Source organism: Perognathus longimembris, chromosome 26, assembly GCF_023159225.1.
Source record: "Perognathus longimembris pacificus isolate PPM17 chromosome 26, ASM2315922v1, whole genome shotgun sequence".
Classification (NCBI taxonomy): Eukaryota; Metazoa; Chordata; class Mammalia; order Rodentia; family Heteromyidae; genus Perognathus; species Perognathus longimembris.
In genome coordinates this window covers 1,583,625-1,607,757 of record NC_063186.1, presented here as the reverse complement: position 1 = coordinate 1,607,757, position 24,133 = coordinate 1,583,625, and the positions used below count along the sequence as shown (strand labels likewise).

Genomic DNA, 24,133 nt, shown 5'->3' with positions numbered 1-24,133 from the left:
TTTGATTAGTAACCAGTGTTAGTACAAGAACAACTTCAAAGGGCTCCCTAAACATTGAATTCTCATCTTTCATGCTCAGCATTGCAGTTACTTCAAAAGGATGAAAAAGAGAGAAGGGCGACCTCAGAAAGCAATGCTGGGCCAAGCCAGGAACGGTAGACTTAGCTAATCTTGCATTCACAACCAGATAATTGCCTCATTAAACTGTATTTTAATAAACATGATAATTAACATTTTATTACCAAAAAAAATAAAAGAAGAGGAAGAACAAATGTGCAGACCATTCAGAAGTAAAATCCAGGGCCCAAGGGATATCTAGAAAGAAATGAAACAGAGTTAGTGCCCGCTATACAGACATCTTCAAAGGGAAGGAGATGTCTGATTTGTGCCTTTTACTTACCGAAGGATGCTCTGCATATTTTATCCTTTGCTCCGTCTTGCTTGTTATAAGCCGGCTAGTGAATGTTCAAAGAACATAAAGTCCTACAAATAAATAAACTGGGTACGAGTGAATTGGCAAGAGGCAGGCGTTGGGATGAAGTTTCTGACGTAGAAGCTCTTATTGGGGTGCTTCCTGGGTGGGGGTGGGGGTGGGGGTGCTCTCTGGCAATGGGTCACGTGTTGGTGGTAGGAGAAAAAAAAAAGAAGTTGACATCTTGTGAAAGCCTCATGCAGAAATTTCAGAGTATGCCTGGCTTGAAACCTTCCGCGAACCCACACCTGTGAAAGTATGGGGTGACCAGCACTGTGGGACTCACTGGAAGGCACCGGAGGCCAGAGCAGGAGGTCGTAGAGACGCTCAGAAGTCATCTCGGGGAATTCCGTTTGAGTCCTGGCTCGCAAGGCTAAGCTATGATGTCACAGGGATGGTTGTGAGCTATGATGTCACAGGGATGGTTGTGAGCTTCCCCAGTAGAACACGCCTCTCCCCTTCGCTTTTCAGGCCACAGGGGCACTGTTTAGGTCAGAGCCTTCCAAGGTTCCGGGTGCTAGTTCTGACACCAGTGGGGTGGAGGGGCTGAGGGTCTGGACCTTGAACCTGGGCCGCGAGGTACCCAACGTGGACTTTATAACCCGACTTGAGTAAGACCCAGATAAGCGTTCATGACACTTAGAGTCCATCAAGCTCTCCAGCAACCAGAGCTAAGAACAAGGAAATGCATGCCTTGGAGGAAAGGATGTTTAGAGGGCTTTAAAAAAATGATAACCTATTGTATATATATAATTAATATAATATTATGTATGCAATCTAATATAATATATACTAATATCTAATTATATATGTATATGATGCATAGTATAATGTACTATATGTATATCATATGTATAATATATAACACAATTAATTATAGGTTTACCTATTCTTCATCCCTCCCCCGCATCTAACTTGACCCAGGGAGTAAAGGGAAGCTCATTGTCTGGAGAGAAGGCTGAGCAGCGTGTCTTGGGTCTCCGATTCGGAGGGCAGGTGGTTAATGGAGGGGAATTCAGGAGGAAGACCCGGTGTGAAAGCTGTCTTGTTTGGCACAGGGGTCCCACGCTGCCCCTACTTGTTGGGTCACCGCCCCGAAGCCTTGGCGGAGGGTGCAGGGCCGGGGGGGAGGGGGGTGACGGGGAGAAGACCCGCCCACCCTGAGGTGCAGACTCACAAACAGGAAGCAGGCCCCGATCATAGCAGCCTTGAAGGCCACGTCCAGGTCGGCGGGCACGTGGACTCCAAAGTTGTCGGCGTTGGTGAACATGTCATTCACGAAGCCCGACCAGTACTTGGAGATCTTCCCGACTGTCAGCTTCTCATTCATGGTTTTCACCTTTGAAAAGAAAAATAAAAGGCATTAAGTGTATGGGTGAGAGAGAGAGACAGAGACAGATAGATGGAGAGATTTTCCATGTTTCTGCATATTGACTTTCTGAACAAATAGGAAATCTTCTGTCAGCATTCCCAAGTAACTTCCCACTTCCCTCTTCAGGAATTTTGCTTTCTCGGAGAATAATTTTATCCACCACAACTCCTTTATTTTCCTTGCTTGCTTGCAGGTGAAGGAAGAATGCAAAAGCTATCTAATTAAGGCCCACCAGCCACAAAACCGCAGCAAGGACTTAGTGCCATTAAATGGCCTAACCATAGAAATCCGTGGGCCAGACTTCAAACTCAATCTATGTCTGAAAAATAACAGAAATGTAATCTCAGACATACATCAAGTCATTAGCCTCTCTAAATCATGTTGGGTCTTATTTTATAATTAAAATAACCACAACAAACTAAGGCATAATGCACACACAGGATATTTTTTTATTCAGCAACCATTGTTATTTTTAATTTGTTTGAATTATTTGAATAGACTTACCTGGGACAGAAGCCAGGGCCAAAGCAATCTGTCTGTCTGTTTCTCTCTGTCATTTATCTGTCTGTCTATCAATTGATTTGTATCTATAAACATCCTGGGACAAAGCAACTTTGAAATTACGAGCTGTTATTGGCAAGCAAAGCACAACAGTACCAGATTATTTCACGAATATATCATTTTCTAAATCTGTCTTAGGGGTATTGCATGATGGGAAAGTTATGACGGTCGAATTACATTGCCAAACAAAACAAAACAAAACAGCCCTGCCTCTCTCCCTCCGTCGTCCCACCTCGAAGTCCACGTCCCCGAAGCAGCCGCAGGTTACACACGGACCGACGATCTTCAAAACATCCTCTTTGTTTGCGTTTTGGATTGTGAATTTGGGCCGGAAGGGGTCCCACTTCTGCACCACGTAACTGACCGTCGTGCCGGGAGGGGCTTGGATCTCAGCTGAGGGAAGAGAGGGTTTCCAAAGGTCGTTCTCTTCGAGTTGCCCCGCGGTGCGGCTCTGTCTCTCAACAGTATTCTGTCCGCCAGGACGTTCTGTTGTATTCTACAAGTCATTCTAATGTCTGCTTCTGTGGAGTCCTGGAGGCTCACACCTGTAATGCTACTTACAGGTACTCAGGTGGCTGAGATCAGAGGATTTGAGGTTCAAAGCCAGCCAGGGGAGAGACATCTGTGGGACTCTTATCTCTAATTAACTGGCAAAAAGGTTGGAAATGGAGCTGTGGCTCAAATGGGAGAGTGCCAACCTTGGGGGGAAATAAAAAGGCCCAGTGAGAGTAAAAGACGCTGAGCTCAAGTTCCAGTACTGGCACGATAGATAGATAGATAGATAGATAGATAGATAGATAGATAGATAGATAGATAGATACAGATGAATGATAGATGATAGAAAATGGTAGAAATAATAGGTAGGGATGACAGATGGATAAATCAATGATAGATGGATAGGTAGATAATAGAGAGGCAGATGATAAAGATGAATGATAGATAAAAAGATAGATTGAACAGACAGACAGACAGGCAGGCAGACAGACAGATAAGTAAATAGATGGATAGATAGAAGATGGATGGATGGATGGATAAGACAGTGGATGGATGTGTGGATGGATGGATAGATGGATGGATGGATAGGACAGTGGATGGATGTGTGGATGGATGGATGGATGGATGGATAGGACAGTGGATGGATGTGTGGATGGATGGATGGATGGATGGATAGGACAGTGATGGATGTGTGGATGGATGGATGGATAGGTAGGATAGTAGATGGATGGATGATGGATAAGACAGTAGATGGATGTGTGGATGGATGAATGGATGGATGGATGGAAAGGACAGAGGATGGATGTGTGGATGGATGGATGGATAGATAGGACAGTAGATGGATGGATGGATGGATAGGACAGTGGATGGATGTGTGGATGGATGGATGGAAGGATGTGTGATGGATGGATGGATAGGACAGTGGATGGATGGATGTGTGGATGGATGGATGGATAGGACAGTGGATGGATGGATGGATGGATGTGTGGGTGGATAGATGGATAGGACAGTGGATGGATGGATGGATGGATGGATGGATGTGTGGGTGGATGGATGGATAGGACAGTGGATGGATGGATGGATGTGTGGGTGGATAGATGGATAGGACAGTGGATGGATGGATGGATGGATGGATGTGTGGGTGGATTGATGGATAGGACAGTGGATGGATGGATGGATGGATGTGTGGGTGGATGGATGATAGGACAGTGGATGGATGGATGTGTGGGTGGATAGATGGATAGGACAGTGGATGGATGGATAGATGGATGGATGGATGGATGGATGTGTGGGTGGATGGATGGATAGGACAGTAGTGGATGGATGGATGGATGGATGTGTGGGTGGATGGATGGATGGATAGGACAGTGATGGATGGATAGATGGATGTGTGGGTGGATGGATGGATGGATGTGTGGGTGGATGGATGGATAGGACAGTGGATGGATGGATGTGTGGGTGGATGGATGGATGGATGTGTGGGTGGATGGATGGATGGATGGATGGATGTGTGGGTTGATGGATGGATGGATGGATGGATAGGACAATGGATAGATGGATGGATGGATAGGACAGTGGATGGATGGATGGATGGATGGATCCACTGAAGTCCTTGCTCACTGGTCTCTGTGTTCGGACTTCCCTGGCTCAGGACCGACCTCTTGCAGGTAGCAGGGGCAGCAGCAGCTGCCGCAGCGCAGGGGTCTGTGCACCGTGATCACCTCCCGGCCCGCGTTGTCTGAGACGCGCAGGCTGCAGGACCGCAGCTTGGAGCACACGTTGCGGTTGAAGCACAGGCTCTCCTCCACCGCGAAGTAAATCCTTTGGCCCGAGCTGTTTTTGATCTCGTACTTATTGGCAGTCTCAGTGCCAAGGATCACTAACGGAGAAGAACAAAAACCAAACACACCTCGGAGGACTTGCATTCCTATCAGCAATATTTTCCTTCCTTTCTTTTGTGCTGGGATTCGAACTCAGGACTTCACGAAGTAGGTGGCGTAGCCTTAGAGCTACATCTTTGGCACGAGGCAAAATAACCAGTGCTTAAATTAGGGGCCGGCGTGGCTCAAATGGTAGGGCGCCTACCCAGCCCCAAGTTCAACTCCTCCCCCCCACCCCAGTGAAATGTTAGCATCTTCGAGATAGATAACGTTTAACCTCCCATTCTTTCTAAGATTCAATGGCGTGATCTAGAACAAATACCTTAGTGAGTCTTACGCTTTCACACTCTCGACCGTGCTATTCTTTGCTTTACAAAAAGATATCAAGTGTGTGTGTGTTTTAACTCTAATTCTCTCGCACACCTTGGACTTTCTGACTCAGGATGCATTGGATGCGAAGGAGCCTGTGACTATGGAGACAGGGGCGCTAGAAAGTGCAGGACAGGATATACTTACTTCCGAGGAGCTCCACCTGCTGGTGAATGATGATGAGATCCAGCTGTGGAAGGAAATCAAACGCGTTACGTCAGCACGCGGCAGAGCCCTCGGAAGTCTTAAACCCGTGCCTTGGCAGAGCTCGCAGCGATGATAGTGACGTTCACCCCATCACCGCGCTCTGCCTTTCATACTGCCACGGAACCCAGCTGATGGCTCGCTGGGCTGCAGAATGTGGGGGGGGGGGGGCCGGGGAGGCAGTGTTTATGTGTCCCATATGCCTTGAGCATAAACGCGGTTTAGGTGGCTCTAGGCCGTGACTTAGACACATGAAGCAATTCCTCCGGGATATATTTGCTGGCACCTTGAGCAATTAACAGAAAGCGGAGGAACAGTGCTGAATGGCATCAAGTAAACGGTGAATGCAAAAGTAGCAACCGAAGGGGTGGGGGAGGAATAATCAAAGATGTAACCAGTGTGAACATTGTGCCCTTCGGTGGTGTATCACTCCCGCCTCACTTTATTTGGGGTGCTGATGAAAAGTCTCCTGACCTCCACTGAAGAGCAGGGATGGAGTTTGCAAGTGTCTCGTTGGGAGAAGCGCAGAGGGCCCCTACCTGGCTTAGATCTTCCAGCCCGGGAGGGAGGCTGGCTGTCTGGGGCAGGCAGCTGCGGGGGGCCGGAGCCCCCGGGCCGGCCGAGGAGACGGGAAGGCCTCCGTCGGGGTCCCCAGCTCCCGGGAGGAGGCCGGGCGCCCCTCTCCTCTTTTGGCTCTGTCCATCTACAAGAGAAGCGAAATGTCGAGGCGTTCTTCAAGTCCTGCCCTCCCCTTCGATCCCTCCCACCGCGCCCCGACTTCTGGGTTCACGCTGTGGGTCATCCCTCCCTGCCTCTATTTTAGTGACCCCCTGCTTTCTCGTTATCCACGGTCCCCATCCTCCGGCGTCCTGCGCAGGAAGGAAGGGAATGAGGAAAACCCAGAACGCACGACATTAGGAAATACACCACAGGCACACCCATGCAGACCACCCATGCACGCGCAGGTAAGAGCTGCCAATATAACCTATACCAATGTATAGCATGCTAATGTATATGATAGTAGGCAACATTTGTTAATATAATATATCATATAATATATGCTAATATAGTATATAAGGCAATATCTGTTAGGATACAATATATTATATATAATATACATAACCACATGTATATATAATATACCATATGTATATATAATATACATAACATATGTGTATATATTACATATAATATATAAAAACTACATATATGTGTATATCATATGTATATGTTATATATAATACTATCACACTATTATTATACAATATATGTATTATACAGACTATAATTGCGTATAATGATATTATACATATATACCTAATATGATACATAATATACATATATACGTATTATACATATGTTGTTATACATGATATAATTCTATCACATATATAATTATATGTAAGATAATCTACAATAGTATTATATGTAATACCTGTTAAGATGTTATGCATGGGCCAATAGGACTTGTGGAAAGACATTTAGAACCACCAAGAGCAAAGGGGGAAAGTAACCATAATAGTCCTAAGTCTTTGTCGTGACTGCTTTTTTTAATTCCTCGGCAGATCAATCGTATTTTGATAGTCATATTCCTTCTTAGTCGCAGGTTCCTTCAAAGGCTTAGACCACTGGAGGAAAAAGGCACTCCTTTGAGCTTCTCTCTGGCTTTGAATTTCTATCTACTCTTTTAAAAATGTATAACTAACTTATAAATATTTTACAGACTCTGCCACTCCTTACCTAGCAGGCCCGGGTCTGCCGGAGAGCTTAGCCTATAAGGTAATGAAGCAATTTAGACGCTGCCAGTGTCAGTCTTGAACCAAAAAAAAAAAAAAATTGTCAAGCTTTTTGCTTATGTGCCTTCAGATATTTTCTTAAAAAAAAATAAAATGCACCTGTATTAGAAGGAATGGTTTTGTTCTTTCTAGAACATGTATTGAAGTCTGTTTGCAAGCTTTTCCCATGATTTCCAGACCCTGCTCTACATGAAATGTGTAGTTAATAAAGATGGAGTTAATAAGGATGCATCGTATTCGTAAACTGAATGCCAACTCCCGTGTGTAACTACTTAAAACAGTATTCTTAAAGAAACAGCAGAGTTTAACTTTAAAAAAAAGACAAATTACTTTCTTTTTTTTTTTACCATTAAATACTTGTCTGCTTTCATAAGTGCTACAGGTAGAGAATGGGTCCTCGCTGTGTTTTTAGGATAGTATAAACTTGGAGACTCTTATACACGTAGAACGGAAAGTCTCCACCGTTTTACAAGTGACTTTCTTCATGCGAAAGCTTTTCACGGTTAGCCTAGAATCTGATGATGCGTTCAGATAATGGGGGGGGGGGGGGGGAGAGGGGCGGGGCACACAGAAACTGGGTGCTTTGTACACATTTTTACAAGGTTTTTTTTTTTTCCCCAAAGCACTCTCCTAACAAAACCACATCATTTTTTTTGGGGGGGGGGACTTCTTGCAATTTAATAGAGTAGTTCATGCTATTTCTGCAGTCTTCGTGACTTTCACAGAACCTACTCCCTCTTCTTAAAAAAAATCCCTCGCCGACCCCCTCGCTCAGAGGCTTTGACTTGCTCTCCCATATTTAATTCACCGTAAAAATCCCGACCAGACGTCCAGCTCGTAGACCAGCAATCGCCTGCTTGCGGTCGAAGGGCTTCGGCGCGTAGTAAGAGTGCGTGCGTTTTCTCCACCGTGGCCGCGTCGCCTATTTTAGCCGCCCCCCCTTGGTTTGGGGTTGGTAAATTGTGCACGTCCAAGTGTTATTTTGGCACGTGTCCGTGACGTCCCGAGCCCCCCGGGGTTCAGGACACGCTGACCCCTCCCGCGCAACGTGAGCCCCACATTTCCAAACGGAAATAAGCGGAAGAGTCATCTGACCGGCCTCCGACCCCTTCTTACGTGATCCTTGGGGTCCCATGCCCTAATCTACTATTCAGTTTCTTCTTATTAATCCCATGCACACTACCCACGTGTATAGAATGTACGTGTGAATATATGTCTCTATAGTCATAACAGTCTTTCTTACTATTCTATAGGTGTGCATACATAGACATAGGTGTATATATGTGTGTCTATATAATCATCAGCTTTTCCTACTAATTATATATATATACACATACATAGTCGTGCCAGTTTTCGTATTAGTCTCACACATGTGTGTTTATGTACACATGCGTAAGTCCATATGTATAGGTGTGTATAGTGATCTCGCCTCTGAGCTTTGACATGGTGTCAGATAAAGTACTTGTGCTGAACGGGAGTCTCCTGGAAGCGGAGCAAGAGATTCCTTTTGAAGTCTCAGTCGTCAAAAGCCGTCCACGACCCGGGTGTGAGCTGTTCACCTTGCCCGCTGCCGCTGCGCGCACAGCTGTTCCGGTTCAGCCGCGAGGGGCGCGGGCCGGCTGGGTTCTCTCTTACCTTGGGAGCCCATGGAGGTGCCCGGGTGGGAGTCGCTTCTACCGAGGGGCCGGGCCGGGAGGGGACGCTTCCCTGGTGGCCCCGGGGGGCCGGGGAGGGAGGAGAGGAAGCCGGGAGCTCGGGAGAGGCGTCTGCTTGGCTCCTGCGGGCGGCGGGGAGAGCGCTGGGCGGCTCGATGTTATCTGTGGGGACGACGGGGACAGACGGACGGACGGAGCGCCGCCCCGCCTGCACTGTAACCGACGCCTTTCACGGGAGAACGCACGCGAGGCACAGAGCGAAATCCAACCCAGACTTTAGAAATGCGGGGGGGGGGCGGGAGGGGCGGCGAGAGCGGACGGAGGGGACGTGGGTCGGGTGTGCATCCGACGGCACCTGCTGTTAATCCCACCCGGTCCCGTCGGTGGTGATTGAGAACGTCCTGGCCCGGGCACGGTTTGTGTCCCTGCAGTCTTCACGTCATCCTGGCGACTCGGGAGGGCAGAGCTTGGAGGAGGTGACGGGGAGCAAGAAAGAAGGACGAGAACGGAGGGACCCGAGGCCGGGCGCCGGTCAGCCTCGCTTCTCAGGAGGCTGAGTGAGCTCTGAGATCGAGGTTCAAAGCCAGCCCAGGCAGGAAAGTCTGTGAGACTCCTTTGTCTCCAGAAAACCACAAGCGGCGCCGTGGCTCACCCAGGTCCCCCGAGCTGGCTCTTCCCCAAGGGCAAACGTCCCCCCGAAACGGGGATGATTATTACAGACGAACAGGTACATCTTACACGCCCAGCCCGAAACACACCCGAGTGAAGGTACGCGCACGCACGGCTGTGTGACTGTCTCCTTCTGACTCGTCTGTAGGGTGGGTGACCGTCCGCACATTTGAAGCGTGCTTGCCCTGGCAGGTGGTAACGCCTTGGGTAGTTTTTCAGATTCAGTTAAGTTCTAAACACTTGGTGAAAGCTGATAAGTAGTAAATCAAGTGGTAGGGTTGAATTTCTGCACCTAGCTACACATACATGCCCGGACTCTAGATTTCTCCATGTCCTTTTCACTGTTTTATATTTATATAGATATGTGTGTGTGTGTTTACGATAATACCTATTCCCCTGTTTACTAAATCTCATACAATAATGTAGCAACATCCCAAACATCTATTATTTGTTCCTCTTTTTTTTGGTTTGTCTACAATTTAAGCCAACGAATAGGTTTTTAAGTTGTTGTTTTTTTTTTTAAATGTGCATTAGGAGCCATCTACTATACTCTCTGGCTAGTTAATGAGGAGCGTAGATTTTAGCCTGCCGGCTCATGCTGTTATAAATTGAGATATTCCACCCCATTCTTTATGAGGGAATAAAAGGAGGTTTCATTAAATTTCAAAGGCCTGTCTTGTGTCCAACCATCACTGTGCTATTATTACACCTAATGTCTCACCCCTCGTGAGGGAAATCTTTTTCTTTTTGTAAATCCCTTGTCACTTTCTAAATCATCTTTTTTTTTTTTTTCCTTCTTGAGAATCTACCAATCAAAGGAAATTGCGACGCTCTGAGCTGCTTCGCCGGCCTGCCCGTTACCGTGGAAACCAAACCAAACCGTTGCCCCCGCCGGTTACCTTCCCGCCGCCTGGCACCCGCACCCTCCCGGGATCCCCGTTTTTAAGACGCGTTTACGGAGAAATTTCGAGATGTAAGTAAGCGCCGCCGTGGGTGCGGGTGTGGCGGTCATGGCCGGGCCGCACGTTTTCACCTCCTTTCCCGTCTAAGCTGGCTGTTATTGGCCGTCTCGTTCTGGAACCAACCGATGGGTAGAGGGCAGGGGCTCTGGCTTTGCACGCACGATCCACCGCTGACCGTGGACAGCCCGGGGGCCTGGATGCCGGGGTCGCGGGGTCCACCCCGACGGCCATTCAGAGAGGGGAAGCGCGGGCGTGGCGTGCTCTCGAGGCGAATCGAGTGTTTGTCCAGAGCCGGCGCCTAGCTTGTGGTGCGCGGTAAACCAAGCACTGACCTCTACTTTAGGATCGTTATCAATCGCCTCAGGAATCTCCTGAGAGTGGGTTCCGGGGCCTCGAGGAACAGCCATTCGGGGCCCAAGTGAGGCTTCGAGGCTCCGAGTGCGGCTCCTCCCTTCCCGCCTGGTGGAAGGTGGCTCCCCCCCCCTGCCCCCCCCCGGATCTCACGGACGTTTTTGATCAAAAGAGAAACAGTCTCCTTTCTCGCCCAGGCTTCCTCCACACTTACTTCATCGTGGCGTGTCTCGCGGCGTGAGGACAGCAGGGAGCACGGAGGAGATTGGGATGGATGGATTCAAGGCGTGGCCGGGGACTTCTGAACAGAGCCCTCCCACGTTGTGCGGCGAGCCCTGGCGTTGTAGGCAAACACAGGTTCGCTTCGTGGGAGGAAGCTCTGTGTGTCTTTCACTTTTGATCACTGTGTCCGACCGGGAGGACCGGCTCGTGAAAAGGCCCTTTGACCTGTTACACTCGATGATACTAGTGAAGAAGAGGTCCAAAGGCAATGCCCGAGTGTGTGTGTGTGTGTGTGTGTGTGTGTTTGCCCCTGTCCCCCCCCAAGCTGCCCACTCTGTCTTGACCTCGCGAACGAAGGTGCAGACAGTGGGCGCAGTTCTGTCCACCAGCGCGTGTGCTCCCCAGAAACAAACGGACCCCTGGGCCCATCTCACGCGGGCCTTTGGTGATGACTAACCTGGACGGCACGTGAACACGCGGCTGGATCGAGGTACGGCGTTGGGAAGCGTGTTCTGGAAGCTCTGGCCTACCTACCCACGGGGGTTCGCCTCAGTGAAAAACGACCACTACTTCGACCCATTGCGTTTCGTCTAAAATGGGTAATTCCCTCCCAGTCTTGCCAAAGTGGAGCTAAAAAAAGAAAAATGCCTTTATCCACTTTAATAGAATGCCGAAGAAACATCTGGGAGATTTATTGATATGAGGATATCTACTAGGACATCAAAATTAATTTCAATTCCCCGAGGTACTCTATTTTAATTAACAAGCCCATGCTCCTGTTCTATTCATTAGCAAGCTGCAGGGATAAGTTTGCGATGGATTTAATCCTCACAAAGCATTTATCTTCTGCCTAATAAAAGAGCATTGACAATCCACTCTAATTTGCTTTATATATTTTAATAACAGTCTTGCAGTTCCATCCAGAAGAGTAATACAAGTAATATTCATTATTTTTAATTTAAAGCTCTATCCTAAGCGTGCACACCATTTCAAAAGTCTGTTATTAGTGACAACACTGTTTCTAATATTGTATCAAAGTGAGCGTGGGTTCATTTAGTATGTTTTACGTGTGAAGCTTTATTTATTATTTTGTTTTTGGTAAGCGATACCCCGCATCCGCTTGACTTCCATTGTCCTCTGATGCAACAGTTGCTAGGACCAGAAAGCCTCGTTCCCGACGCTTCCGAGAGGCTGGAGGACGCGGGGCAGGCGCGCGAGCTACTTGGAAACCGCCCCCCCCCCCCCCCGCCCCGTGTCTGCGGGACACGGCCACGCCCGTCAGGACCGCCCGTCCCGGAGCCGGGCCGGTGTGTCTCGCCGGGCGTCTTCTTTGTGGTGGGCGGGCGGGCGCCCCACCGAGGCCGGCTGGCTCGAGGTATGCGGGGCTTTGTCGCCATCGTGTGGGACGCGGCCGTTAGCACACACAGCTCGCTTGAGACTCTCTCCTCCAGCCACTGCATCTCATATTTCTTTGCCCCCCGCCCCTTCTCCTCTTTTATGGGCTAATAACTTAATTGACACAAACGTCCACGGTCAATGCCGGACGTCTGCAGAGCCCGTTGCTGGAGTCATTGATCTGTGGTTGGTGAAGAGAATGGTCGCGAGTTCGGGAAGTAAATGTCCCCTTCTCCGTTTGGGGCGTGTGTCCCCGTCGGGGGCAGTAGGGGCACTGTGGTGTCAGCTTCGGGGTGGTCTCCGCAAAGACCGGTGCTTCCTGTCATTATTTTATTTGAAAACCTTGGTGTGCCTGCTCTACGAGAGCACGTCTCTACACGCAGAGGTGTGCTTGTTCTCTCTCGACGGCGCTGGCAGTGAGCGGGGGGGGGGGGGGGCCCATTACACCTGCCGAGGGGATTTAATCCCCGAAGCAAATAACGCCAGCGTATCGCTCTATCAGCACGCGTCCACAGTGCCAATCCGATTTTTTTTTAAATCCAGATAAACTTATGTTTAATTCAGGCATCATGATTTTGAGTGGGACTCGTGTCCACGTTAAACCAACTCATCTCCACTTTCTAGTGGCGTGAATAAGCGTCACGGAGGACGAAGGCGGTAAGGCAGCCGATTCCTTTTCTCAGGGTGGTGAAGAACTGTGTTTCCATTAGCCGGTGCTGCTCTTGGAGAAGAATCCGCTTCCTCCGCATCCCTGGTTCCCTGTGTGGGTCCTGTGTGGGTCTGCTGCTCCCCACGCCGGAAGAGGTCTGAGTTCCATGAAGCCCGTGTCACGTCCATCGAGGGACAGGATTGTAGCTCATCCTCCTTGGGGGGGGGGTAGGTGGGGGAGGGGGGGGGCGGCTAACTCATTCCTTGTGTTGATTTTTACTAAGCTGTCGGGAAGAGCCTAGAACCAGTGGTTGAGGTGTTTATTAGCAGCTTGAAGACACAGCAGGCAAAGCTAGGCAAGCAGAACTGGGAAGCAGGGGGTGTCGAACCCCCCGGAGTTGCTGAGCCAACAGTATTTAAAGTGGCGGCTGGCAGTAGAGACCTTTGAAGACAAGCATTCCTCAGGGCGTAGCCGAGGAGAGGCAGCAGACATTTAAACGGAGTTTTCATAGGGCTCCTGTGTAGACAAGAACTGTTGGTTCAAACCTCAGTTACCTAGTGGTCACCATTTCAAAGCGACCCTTCCTGGTTTTCTTTATTATTATTATTAATTATTATTTCTTTTGGTCAGTCATGGAACTTGAACTCGGGGCCTGGGTGCTGTCCCTGAGCTTTTACACTCAAGGCTGGCACTCTACCACTTGGAGCCACCGCTCCACTTCTGGTTTTCTGGTGATTGATTGGAGATGAGAGTCGCAGGAACTTTCCTCCCCCCCTCCACCCCCGGGGCTGTCTTTGAACCTCCATCCTTAGCCTCCTACTGGCTGGGATTACAGGCATGAGCCTCCGGTGTCTGGCTTCTCTTCTTGGTTTTCTTTGTCAACTTCATCTATGTATTTAGCCTTGGGAAGGAGGTGCTACCGTATACGTGGTGAAATCCGGACGTGTATTTTATCGATGTAGTTGGCATTATATTAGGTGATGAACTAGAAATACACGGGCGACGGATACAGGGCCTTGGTCCTCGCAGACCTGGCTCTGTAACCACCGCCCAATCCTGCTTCCCTCACAAAGACAACCCCAAGCCCCTCGGTGAACCCTCGGCAGCAGACAGTGAGCCTTGGGATCAAGTGGAACACGTTTCCCTCCGGGGTCTGATGTCTTATGCCTGGCTCCCCTGCAGGGCCCTGCCCTCGCTGGGCTTGGAAGAGGTGAAGGGCTGTGTGCGTCCAGACATTGAGGCAACTTGGAATCGGAGGGGGGGGTGGAATCCAGAGCATCTTTTTTTCTTTTTTTTTTCTGGAGACACGAAGGGAGGGCGGTCATCCGGCCCTTCACCCCGGTGACCCCCAAACCGCTGGTCTCCGCAACTGGTGCTCACTGGATGCGTCATTTTGCTGAGCTCTGAGCTTCCTGTGCCTGTTCATAGTCCGCTGTTCTCTCTCTCTGTCTCTGTCTCTCTGTCTCTCTCTCTCTGTCTCTCTCTCTGTCTCTCTCTCTCTCTCTCTCCAGTCCTGGCATTTGAACTCAGGGCCTGGGCGCTGTCCCTGAGCCCTTTTGCTCAGGGCTAGTGCTCTACGACTTGAGCCACGGCGCCACTTCTGGCCTTTGGGTGATTCCTAGGAGATGAGTCTCCTAGGATTTTCTGTCCGGGCTGGCTTTGAACCCGCACCCCGCCACGGTCTGTCTTGAATGTTGCAGGGAGCGGATCCATGTACAAATGCACTGATTCTCCCAACAGCAGGAGAAGCTGTGACATTACAGACTCCTGCCTTCTCTTGAGAATGCGTGGTGGACATTATAGGTACAATTTGAGCCCAATAGAAAAACAAAATAAAAAACAAACACAAGCAAAGCTTGGAGATTCTCTAAGCAACGCTTTGTTCCCGTTGGATATTTTTTTTAAAGATTTCTTTTTCTCATTCATTCTCTTCTGTCTTATGAATTTAGACTAGGAGGTCAGGCTAGCTTTTGAGTTTAACTTCCCATGGACTTGTAATTAGAGTATCATGCGGGTGTTGATTTGTGGAATATTTCAATAATTCGGGGTTGGAGATTAGTCGGGTGGTTGGATCCGAAGCTTCAGTGGTTCTCAGCCTGGTGTGGCAGGGTTGTCCTGTAGGGACTGTGCTACAGGGGTGCTAAGAACCGGACAGCGGGTGCCAATGGCTCATGCCTGTGATCCAAGCTACTCAGGAGGCTGAGGCCTGAGGATCACGGTTCAAAGCCAGCCTGGGCATGCAAGTCCGTGAGACTCTTACTTACAATTACACACCCAGAAGCCGGAAGTGGCGCTGTGGCTCAAGCCGGTAGAGCGCACAGCCTTGAGGACAAAGAGCTCAGGGGCAGCGCCCAGGCCCGAGTTCAAGCCCCAGGGCTGACAAGTATAAAAGGGAACGAGCATAAAGGGATTGTTCTGTCCATTACGGAAGCCGAGGTCTGGTTCATCCTTTCTAATGGCTAACGGAAGCGGCATTCCCCCACGCGTGTCGAGAGAAGAAAAACCAGAGCCCGGGCGTGGGTTTCGCTGTGGGATCGGTTTCCCCCGTCCTGAGGAGACGAGGTGAGGGGCGTCTTCTACAGCATCTGGAGACGTGGGGTCGTCACCACGGGCGGACCAGGGCTGGGGGACACACAAAGGCGAAGCCCTCGAGAGTCCTAATTAAAACCACTTCCCTCTCCGTCCCGAGCCCGGAGATGAAAGCCGACCTGCTTGTTTGAAAGGCTCGTGGGCCCGGCCCGGCCGGCCTGGAACCCACAACTGTGTAAACACCCGGGCCCCCGCGGCCCGCGCTTGTAGAGCCACCTGCTCTCTGATCTACCGCGAACCGCAGCGACACGGGAAGCCGCCCGTGCGGCCGCGGCCGCTTTCCCCAGGACCCAGGGCATTCCAGCCGGCCGCACGCCAGCCTGGGGTCCCAGCCGCTCGCCCCGCCCGGCCTGGATGCGGAGCAGATCCGGCGTGGCAGCCCCCAAGGAAGGGGCAGGGAGTCAGAGTCCATTCCCAGGAGCCACTGCAGCTTGGCTCCTTGGTCCACTAAGTCCCCTCCCTCCCTCCCCCTCCCTCCCTCCCTCCCTCCCTCCCTCCCTCCCTTCCTTCCTTCCTTCCTTCCTTCCCTCTTTCCTTCCTCTTTCCTCCTTCTCTCCCTCCCTCCCTCTTCCCTCCCTTCCTTCCTCCCTTTCCTTTTTTACCCCTCCCTCCTTCCTTCCTTCCTTTCTCATAAGTTACAGCAACGTCTGGTACAGCCACATTCTCATGACGCTGGCTTGTTTGGTACCATTCGTGCAAAACAACCAGGCCTCACTACAAACCCAATTCCAACCTGTGTTTAAAAATCCATCTTGCGCTGGTCTTTCCTTTGCAATAAAGCGAAGGCAGAATTCCATCGGCGACGTCCACATAGCTTCACTTTGCAATAAATTGTAGTTAGGATTAATTAGTAATATATATATAGTCACGAATGAAGAATTTGTGACAAATAGTGTGCTGCATTTGTATCCTGTGTGTGACCACGTTTCATGAGGAAACAAAAGTTTAAAAATAAACACTTTTTCTCCCCCACAACAATCAAAACGATCAGGCATAAACTTGAACCCAATTTTTACTCCAAAGCTTAAATTCAAAGCGCCCCTCTCCCCCCTACCTCCGCCCCATTCATTATTATTCTCGGTGGCTCCCTACTAAGATTTGAGTTTCAATGATCACGAATTTATCTATTACTCATAAAAGCCGAGCGTTGCTTCAGAGACCGACTTGCCTTGAAGCAGAATCAATTCCTTCCTCTTCAAGTTTGGCCCCTTAGCTTTACAGAAACCCGCTTGAAAATATCGGTCATTCCGACCTAATTAGGGTTTAAGTCAAAGAAAGCCGATCATTTTCTATGTGGCCTATGCGTAGCCTTCATTTTCCTTAAATCCAGAATTGCTTCTGGTTTTCCCATTCTTCATAAACGCTCCGAGACAGAACGCTCATCTCCCCAACACGGAAAATATTACCCCACAAAGGAAATCCATCTCAAATGTATTTACACGCATTGCAGATAGGCAGTCTGCATGGAAAATGTGTTTGCAAACAAATTTTCTGTGGTGTTCCATTGCCTTGGCAGACTATGCTGCAGTAACAACAGTTACGGCCGTGCGCTTGCACCTTAACGGCGGTGACCAGGTTCCCACGTGGTCTCCGGTGGTTTTGCTTTCTACCTTTCCAATGGTAGATCCTTTCTCCATTTGTCCTTTCTGACTAAATCAATTAGTTATTGGCAGGTTAAATCCCCCTCTGCTGCTACCCGGCCATTCTTCTGTGATGGCTGTTGTTGTCGGTCGTGGGGCTTGAACTCGGGGCCTGGGCGCCGTCTCTGAGCGCTTCACCTCAGGACTAGCGCTCTACCGCTTGAGCCACGGAGCCACTTCCGGTTTTCCGGTGGTTCGTCGGATAAGAGTCTCCTGGGCTTCCTGCCCGGGCTGGCTTTGAACCACCATCTCCAGATCTCAGCCTCCTGAGTAGCGAGGACGACGGGCAGGCGTGAGCCACCGGCACCCGGCTTTATAATGGAAATTTAATTTTTAATTGACGTGCAATTTTAACGGAATGTGTTTTGTGCCTTTCTTGCTAAAATCCTTTCCTGGGGTGGGGGGGGTGGGGGGCTTGAGCGAGATGAGACGGGTCAATGACGTCTGGCAGAGGACGGTCTGTGACACGTGACAATTGGTGTGGGCGTTGGAGGGGGTGGTGCGTCTCCACGGGAATACCATGGGGGCCGAGGTCCCAGCGCCAACCACAGGGTGGAGACCGAGGCCGGGAGCCGGGGTTGCCCCCGGAAGAGGCCGACCCTCTCTGCCCTCTTTCCCCCCCCCCCCCAGGGCGCCGTTCCTCCCGCGAGGGTGTTAACGGGCGTGTTTCAGTTTTACTCCTGCTCCGTGCTCCGCGAGGGGACATTAGCGTCGCAGCGAGTGTTTCGAATCTCCTCCCTGCCTCTTACTCGCAGCGCTGGGAGCTGCATCTCGACAGGCTATTACGGCGGGGGGGTGGGGTGGGGGGGGAGAAAGCTGCTAACTGCCCCATTCGGAAGCTGTGGACGGCATTCGTGCTGCTGTGCCCGGGCTGAGTGCCCCCCCCCCCCCCCCCCGTCCCCGTTCAGGACATTCCGATAGGCTCGTGACACGGCCAGGCCCGGAGGGTTTTTGGAAGTGAGGCTTATCGAGGTGTAATTTGCATATGGTGTAATTCGCCCCGCTTTATTATGCAGTTCTCTGAGTTTTGACAAGTGCCCATGAGTTGCATGGCTTTCATTAACAGAATAAAGAATAGCTGCACCCCCCTCCCCCCCCGAATAATTCCTTCTGTGTGATCGGCGTCAAGCGTTCGGTCAGGGACCTTGGTTTTTGTGATAGGAGTTCACCTCATTTGTCTAGTTCGAAGTGGACCGTGTTTGGAATCACCAGCCGTCTCTTGTTGGTGTTTATTGGCAGTATTTATATATACATACCTACTCTCAGAATCTTCTTTTTTTTAATTTTTTTGGGGGGTCAGTCGTGGGCTTGAACTTGGGACCTAGGCGCTGTCCCTGAGCCGCTTTTGCTCTAGGCTAGCGCTCTACCGCTCGAACCGCAGCGCCACTTCCAGTTTTCATTGGCGACAGGAGCCTCACGGACTTCCCTGCCCGGGCTGGCGTGGAACCCGCGGTCCCCGGGTCTCAGCCTCCGGGTGGCTGGGATGACGGCGTGAGCCGCCCGTGCACGCTTCTTTAGAAGTTCGCCGTTATCTGCAGGTTGTGCCGAAGTGCTTCTCGAGACCGGTGAGTTCTCGAATAGCATCTGCCCCACCCTCCCCGACTCCAGTCTCCGTCATAGTATCTCACTGCTTCACTGGAGGTAGAGAGAGAATAAAAATGGAAGAAACACCATACAGCTAAAGTAAGGAAACTACATTTGAAGAGACAGCATGTATGCGTTCTTTGCTTTTCTTTTTCTTTTTCTTTTGGTGAAGGAAGGGGTTCAAAAACACCTTGCAATAGATGAGTGGGAAGAGAACCCTCTGAAATAGAGCTGCCCACACTGAATGACCTGAATACCATTAGGACAAGTTGAGGCGGGGCAGAGGGGTGGGTGTCGAAAATTTAACACCGATCAGAGCATTCGTTAATCTAGCAATTCCAAAGAGGTTGATTATTATCATTAGAATTTTTAAATTTTATTCTGGTTTTTTTTTGGCCAGTCCTGGGGGCTTGGACTCAGGGCCTGAGCACTGTCCCTCGGCTTCTTTTTGCTCAAGGCTAGCACTCTGCCACCTGAGCCACAGCGCCACTTCTGGCCATTTTGTATATATGTGGTGCTGGGGAATTCGAACTCAGGGACTTTATGTATACAAGGCTAGCTGTCTTGCCACTAGGCCATATCCCAGCCCCATCATTAGAATTTTTTATTTTTTTGGTACAAAACCTGTCTCTGATTCCATCCTTGGGTTCTTAGTCTCGTCGTTAAGTGCTGCTGGTCGGACCCCACCATAGTGTTTGTGTACGTATACGCCTTATCCATCTGGGCAGGAGCGTGTTCAAGTGTTCCCTCATTCTTTGTGTTTGGGTTTGACTGCCACTCATTTCACGTAGCCTGGTTTATTAGTAAACGTATATATGCATATATGACGCTATCTAGCTGTCTGTCTGTCTGTCCGTCCGTCACCGGTCTGACTGAGGGAGGCTGCACCTCTGTGGAGCATCTGCCTTCCCGCTTTGCCCTTGGCCGGCGGCCCTGTCCTGTTTGCTTGGTGTGGGAGCGGATGGCAGCTCGCTGTGTCCAGAGGGTGCGGGGTGGGTGCCCCTCGGCTCCCTGCTGCGTGGCCTGTCCTCATTCCGTGGCCCCCCGACTGGCAGCGGTCACGGCCCGTCCGCATGGTAAGATCGGTTAGTCCATTGTAACCAAGGACGCTCCTGCCGGATCCTTCGGTAGTTTTCTTTCTTTTTTTCCCCCCCAAATGCCATTTTTGATAACCTGGCAAATCGCTGGCTGGAATCAGTCGGGGAAACCACGTATTCCCTCTGTGGTGGCAGCGGGATTCCAGTCTCAGCGGGCGACTCCTGGGGGGGGGGGCGGGCGGGGATAGGAGTGGGGGAGGGGCGTTGGGGAGGGGGGAGGAAGACTCCCAAGCTCCACAGCCCGTTTTCGGCCAGCAAGAATCGACCCACGCGCGCGGGGACATCCAGCAATCCGTGATCTCAGTCCCCGAACGTGGAGAATCCTGGGCGTCGAGTGAAAATGGAATCTGCTCCCCGACGGGGCGGCAGGGCCAGGTCTTTAAGAGTTGAAAGCCAAAGGTTAAAACATAGAATCATAAAAAAAAAAGAAACAACCTATAGATAGCTGGATACACAATGAGGTGTCGTCCATTTTTCTCGTTGCCCTTCCGTGTTGGTGCTTCCATTTTCATGGCATTGTGGAAGAAAGATATGTTCAGAAAAACACTAGTAACAAAGCGAGCATCTATCAATCTATCTGTCTGTCTGTCTGTCTGTCTATCTACACACACACACAGACATATATTTTACTAGCCATTTTATTTATACAGCCGACGGGGCGTATACTGTATACTATGGCTGGTTTCTGAGTGTTCACCCACGCAGCACAGGAAGACCTGGTTACAGAGGAGGTTGGTGGATGAACACGTTGACAGTTGACAGCCTTCGGGCTCTTACCATAAACACACACTTTATTGTTTTACCCACACGCAAACCCTGCCAGCGAGTTATTTCGGAAAACTCGCGCGGAGTTATTTTGGAAGCACAATCATCCCTTCGATACGTTCATGGCAGAAAACAAAATAATAATAATAAAAACCCGACAGCTCCGCACGAGCGCGCACACACACGCACGTATCTTGCGTGAAATACAAGGCGACATAAATGTAACGCCGCAAATATGTCTGGAAAGATTTGATTAACTCCTGAGGCTGAAGCACAACTTCTTTTCAATATATGCAGACTCAGGCTTGGTTATTCCGTATGTAAACTCGATAGACGGCAGATGATGGATGCGGCTGTCAAGACATATTGAATATATTTTAATTAAACTTAAGATATTCTAGCAAATGAAATTCTTGGTTCTTTATTTTTTTTTTAGAAGACAGAGACAAACCTTGTTTGCTACCCTGCTGGCTTTTTTATATATGCAAATCTTGATACATTAAAAAGCAAGTTAGCTGCCTTCCCCAATCCCATAAACGCTTTACTGTCTTATGAGATGTTATAATAAAGGTGATTGATGATACATATACATATATATATATATTTCTTACAATTGCCTATTAGAAATACACTATTTTTTGTGGTTAAATACTTATGGGGGTAACTCAATTCCATGTCAGAAATTCCCAAGGAAGACGGACACAAATGCCCAAATAACGTTTATTACTTAAATTTACTTTCACATTTACTTGTATAGTTATTTCAGATAATCATCTTTTTCCCCTAGTACACAGCGATTTTTGCATTTCAGTCAATTGCAGACGTGTCTAAAAATACTGTGTCTGAGGCTTGGGGGTGGGGGGGCGGGGAGCTCGCTCGAAGCCGCTGCAAGCCGCACGTACGGACAGACACCAGGGTGAAGACCTCGAATGACACTGGCCGCGTCTCCAAGAAATCAGCTCTTCTGTTTACTCTTCCCGCCTCTTCAAATTTATGGGCACCTCAAGCAAACATACTGTAAATGATTTTAATTCTAAAAAAAAAAAAAGGTTGACCTCGAGGGTGTCCTCTTTTTGTCTGTTTTTTGTGGCGCTCTCCCCTTGCAAAATGCAGATCCGCGTTGGTGGTAGGGGACTGACTGCCGTTTCTCAGCGGCCGCTCTTCTGTGTACTAGTTACACCCCAGCCCACTGGCTTCTCATCGCGTCGCAGAAATGTGACCAGAGGTGAATGTGAAGCCTTCCCACAAGAGTCCACTCCGTGTCGCACACACGAGGGCGTGAACTACCCGAGAACCGATTCTACACAGAATCGTGTGTACGCCAGCATTTGCTCAAGTCTTACTTGGTCATGGAAGCCGACACAATAGCATGAAGTTCTTTTGCTTTCTTCACTTTACCTTAAAAAGAATTCTTTTTAATTTGTTTATTCTTATCCTGGGATATGTTTAAAATGAACAATATTTGGGCAAAAGTTTATGTACTACGTATTTTTGTGTGATATATATGTATATATGTATATACACACACACACACTACGGATGAAGACCGCCATTGGACAACCATGTGCTAGAACATTCTCTGATTGCTTCCAGGAAGACGGCAGTGTATGTCATCATTCAGACAATACTTTAACCCTGGTTACGTTTTTCCTAGGGTATGAAATTCTTCCTAGTCAGATAGGAGGATGGACCGGGCGCTGGTGGCTCACGCCTGTAAATCTTTGCTACTCAGAAGGCTGAGATCTGAGGATCGTGGTTCAAAGCCAGCTGGGGCAGGAAAGACTGTGGAGACTTATCTCCAATTAACTACAAAGGAGGGAAGGAAGGAAAAGAAGGAAGGAGGGAGGGAGGGAGGGAGGGAGGGAGGGAAGAAGGAAGGAAGGAAGGAAGGAAGGAAGGGAGGAAGGAAGGAAGGAAGGAAGGAAGGAAGGAAGGGAAACTGCCAGAAATGGAGCCGTGGCTTAAGTAGTCAAGCACTAGCCTTGGGCAAAAAGTAGCTCAGGGACAGTGCCCAGCCCCGAGTTCAAGCCCCAGGTCTGGCACTAAAAAAAAACCAACCAAACAAACCCAAAAGATATGAAGATATATTGCATAGAAACATAGCTCCCTCTCCCTCTCTCTCTCCATCTCCCCCTCCCTCCCTCCCTCCCTCCCTCCCTCCCTCCCTCCCTCCCTCCCTCCCTCCCTCTCCCCCCACCCTCTGGTGCTACAAAGGGCTGGAGAAAGCTCATGTCACTGCAGTCTTGGACCTCCACCGGAGTGGGAGGAAGGGCAGGGCGCCTTTCCTCCTCGGAGGGGCCGTCGAGTCTCACTGAGCCCCCCCCTCGGCCGCGCCCGCCGTCGGGCGAAGCCTGGGAGGGGGACGCTGGCCTGGCGCCCGGGCGAGGCTGGCCTCCTCACCCTGGATGGGGGGCCGGCCTCTCAGCCCCCCCCCCCCCCGGCGCCCACGGGGCTGCCTCCGGCCTCTCAGCCCCCCCACCCCCCGGCGCCCACGGGGCTGCCTCCGGCCTTGAGCGGAAGGGAGGGACCTTCCTTCCTGCCACCGAGCCTCGGCGTCCGGAGCCACGTCCCCCCCCCGCCCGTGTCTGCGCTGTGGACCCAGGCGCCCATCGTCGGCGAGCTGTCTTTGAGATCACGGGGGGGGGGGTGGGGTGCTCGTCAAGCGGCTTCCACCCGAACCGTCCATTAGGATCAACCAGGCCCCCCCTCCACACACGGGCTTCCAGAGCCCTCCCGACCCGGTCATCGGGCTGCTGGCCTGTTCTGCTCACCCAATCAGGGTTAGCCAGGAAGTCAGCTGATAGCTCCCTCCTCCAATCAGGGTTAGCCAGGAAGTCAGCTGATAGCTCCCTCCTCCAATCAGGGTTAGCCAGGAAGTCAGCTGATAGCTCCCTCTCCTCCAATCAGGGTTAGCCAGGAAGTCAGCTGATAGCTCCCTCCTCCTCCAATCAATCAGGGTTAGCCAGGAAGTCAGCTGATAGCTCCCTCCTCCAATCAGGGTTAGCCAGGAAGGCATCTGCCAGGCTGGCCTCCCCTCCAATCAGGGTTAGCCAGGAAGGCAGCTGATAGCTCCCTCCTCCAATCAGGGTTAGCCAGGAAGGCAGCTGATAGCTCCCTCCTCCAATCAGGGTTAGCCAGGAAGGCAGCTGATAGCTCCCTCCTCAATCAATTCAGGGTTAGCCAGGAAGTCAGCTGATAGCTCCCTCCTCCAATCAGGGTAGCCAGGAAGGCAGCTGATAGCTCCCTCCTCCAATCAGGGTTAGCCAGGAAGGCATTCTGCCAGGCTGGCCTCCTCCAATCAGGGTTAGCCAGGAAGGCAGCTGATAGCTCCCTCCTCCAATCAGGGTTAGCCAGGAAGTCAGCTGATAGCTCCCTCCTCCAATCAGGGTTAGCCAGGAAGTCAGCT

The 24,133-nt window shown here is 50.3% G+C and overlaps 1 protein-coding gene across 1 annotated transcript in view; it reads right to left on the bottom strand.

Annotated features, from left to right (window-relative positions):
• Positions 1-67: 67 nt before the first annotated feature.
• Positions 68-24,133, bottom strand: part of Plscr5 (phospholipid scramblase family member 5) — a 25,231-nt gene continuing 1,165 nt past the window's right edge. Inside the window, exons 2-8 of the mRNA XM_048334439.1 lie at positions 5,893-6,056; positions 5,297-5,339; positions 4,555-4,779; positions 2,638-2,798; positions 1,650-1,811; positions 401-483; positions 68-315 (exon numbers count right to left, since the gene is read on the bottom strand). Coding sequence (XP_048190396.1) covers positions 445-483; positions 1,650-1,811; positions 2,638-2,798; positions 4,555-4,779; positions 5,297-5,339; positions 5,893-6,056 — 794 coding nt within the window. The 3' untranslated portion in view covers positions 68-315; positions 401-444. The remainder of the gene's footprint in view (positions 316-400; positions 484-1,649; positions 1,812-2,637; positions 2,799-4,554; positions 4,780-5,296; positions 5,340-5,892; positions 6,057-24,133) is intronic.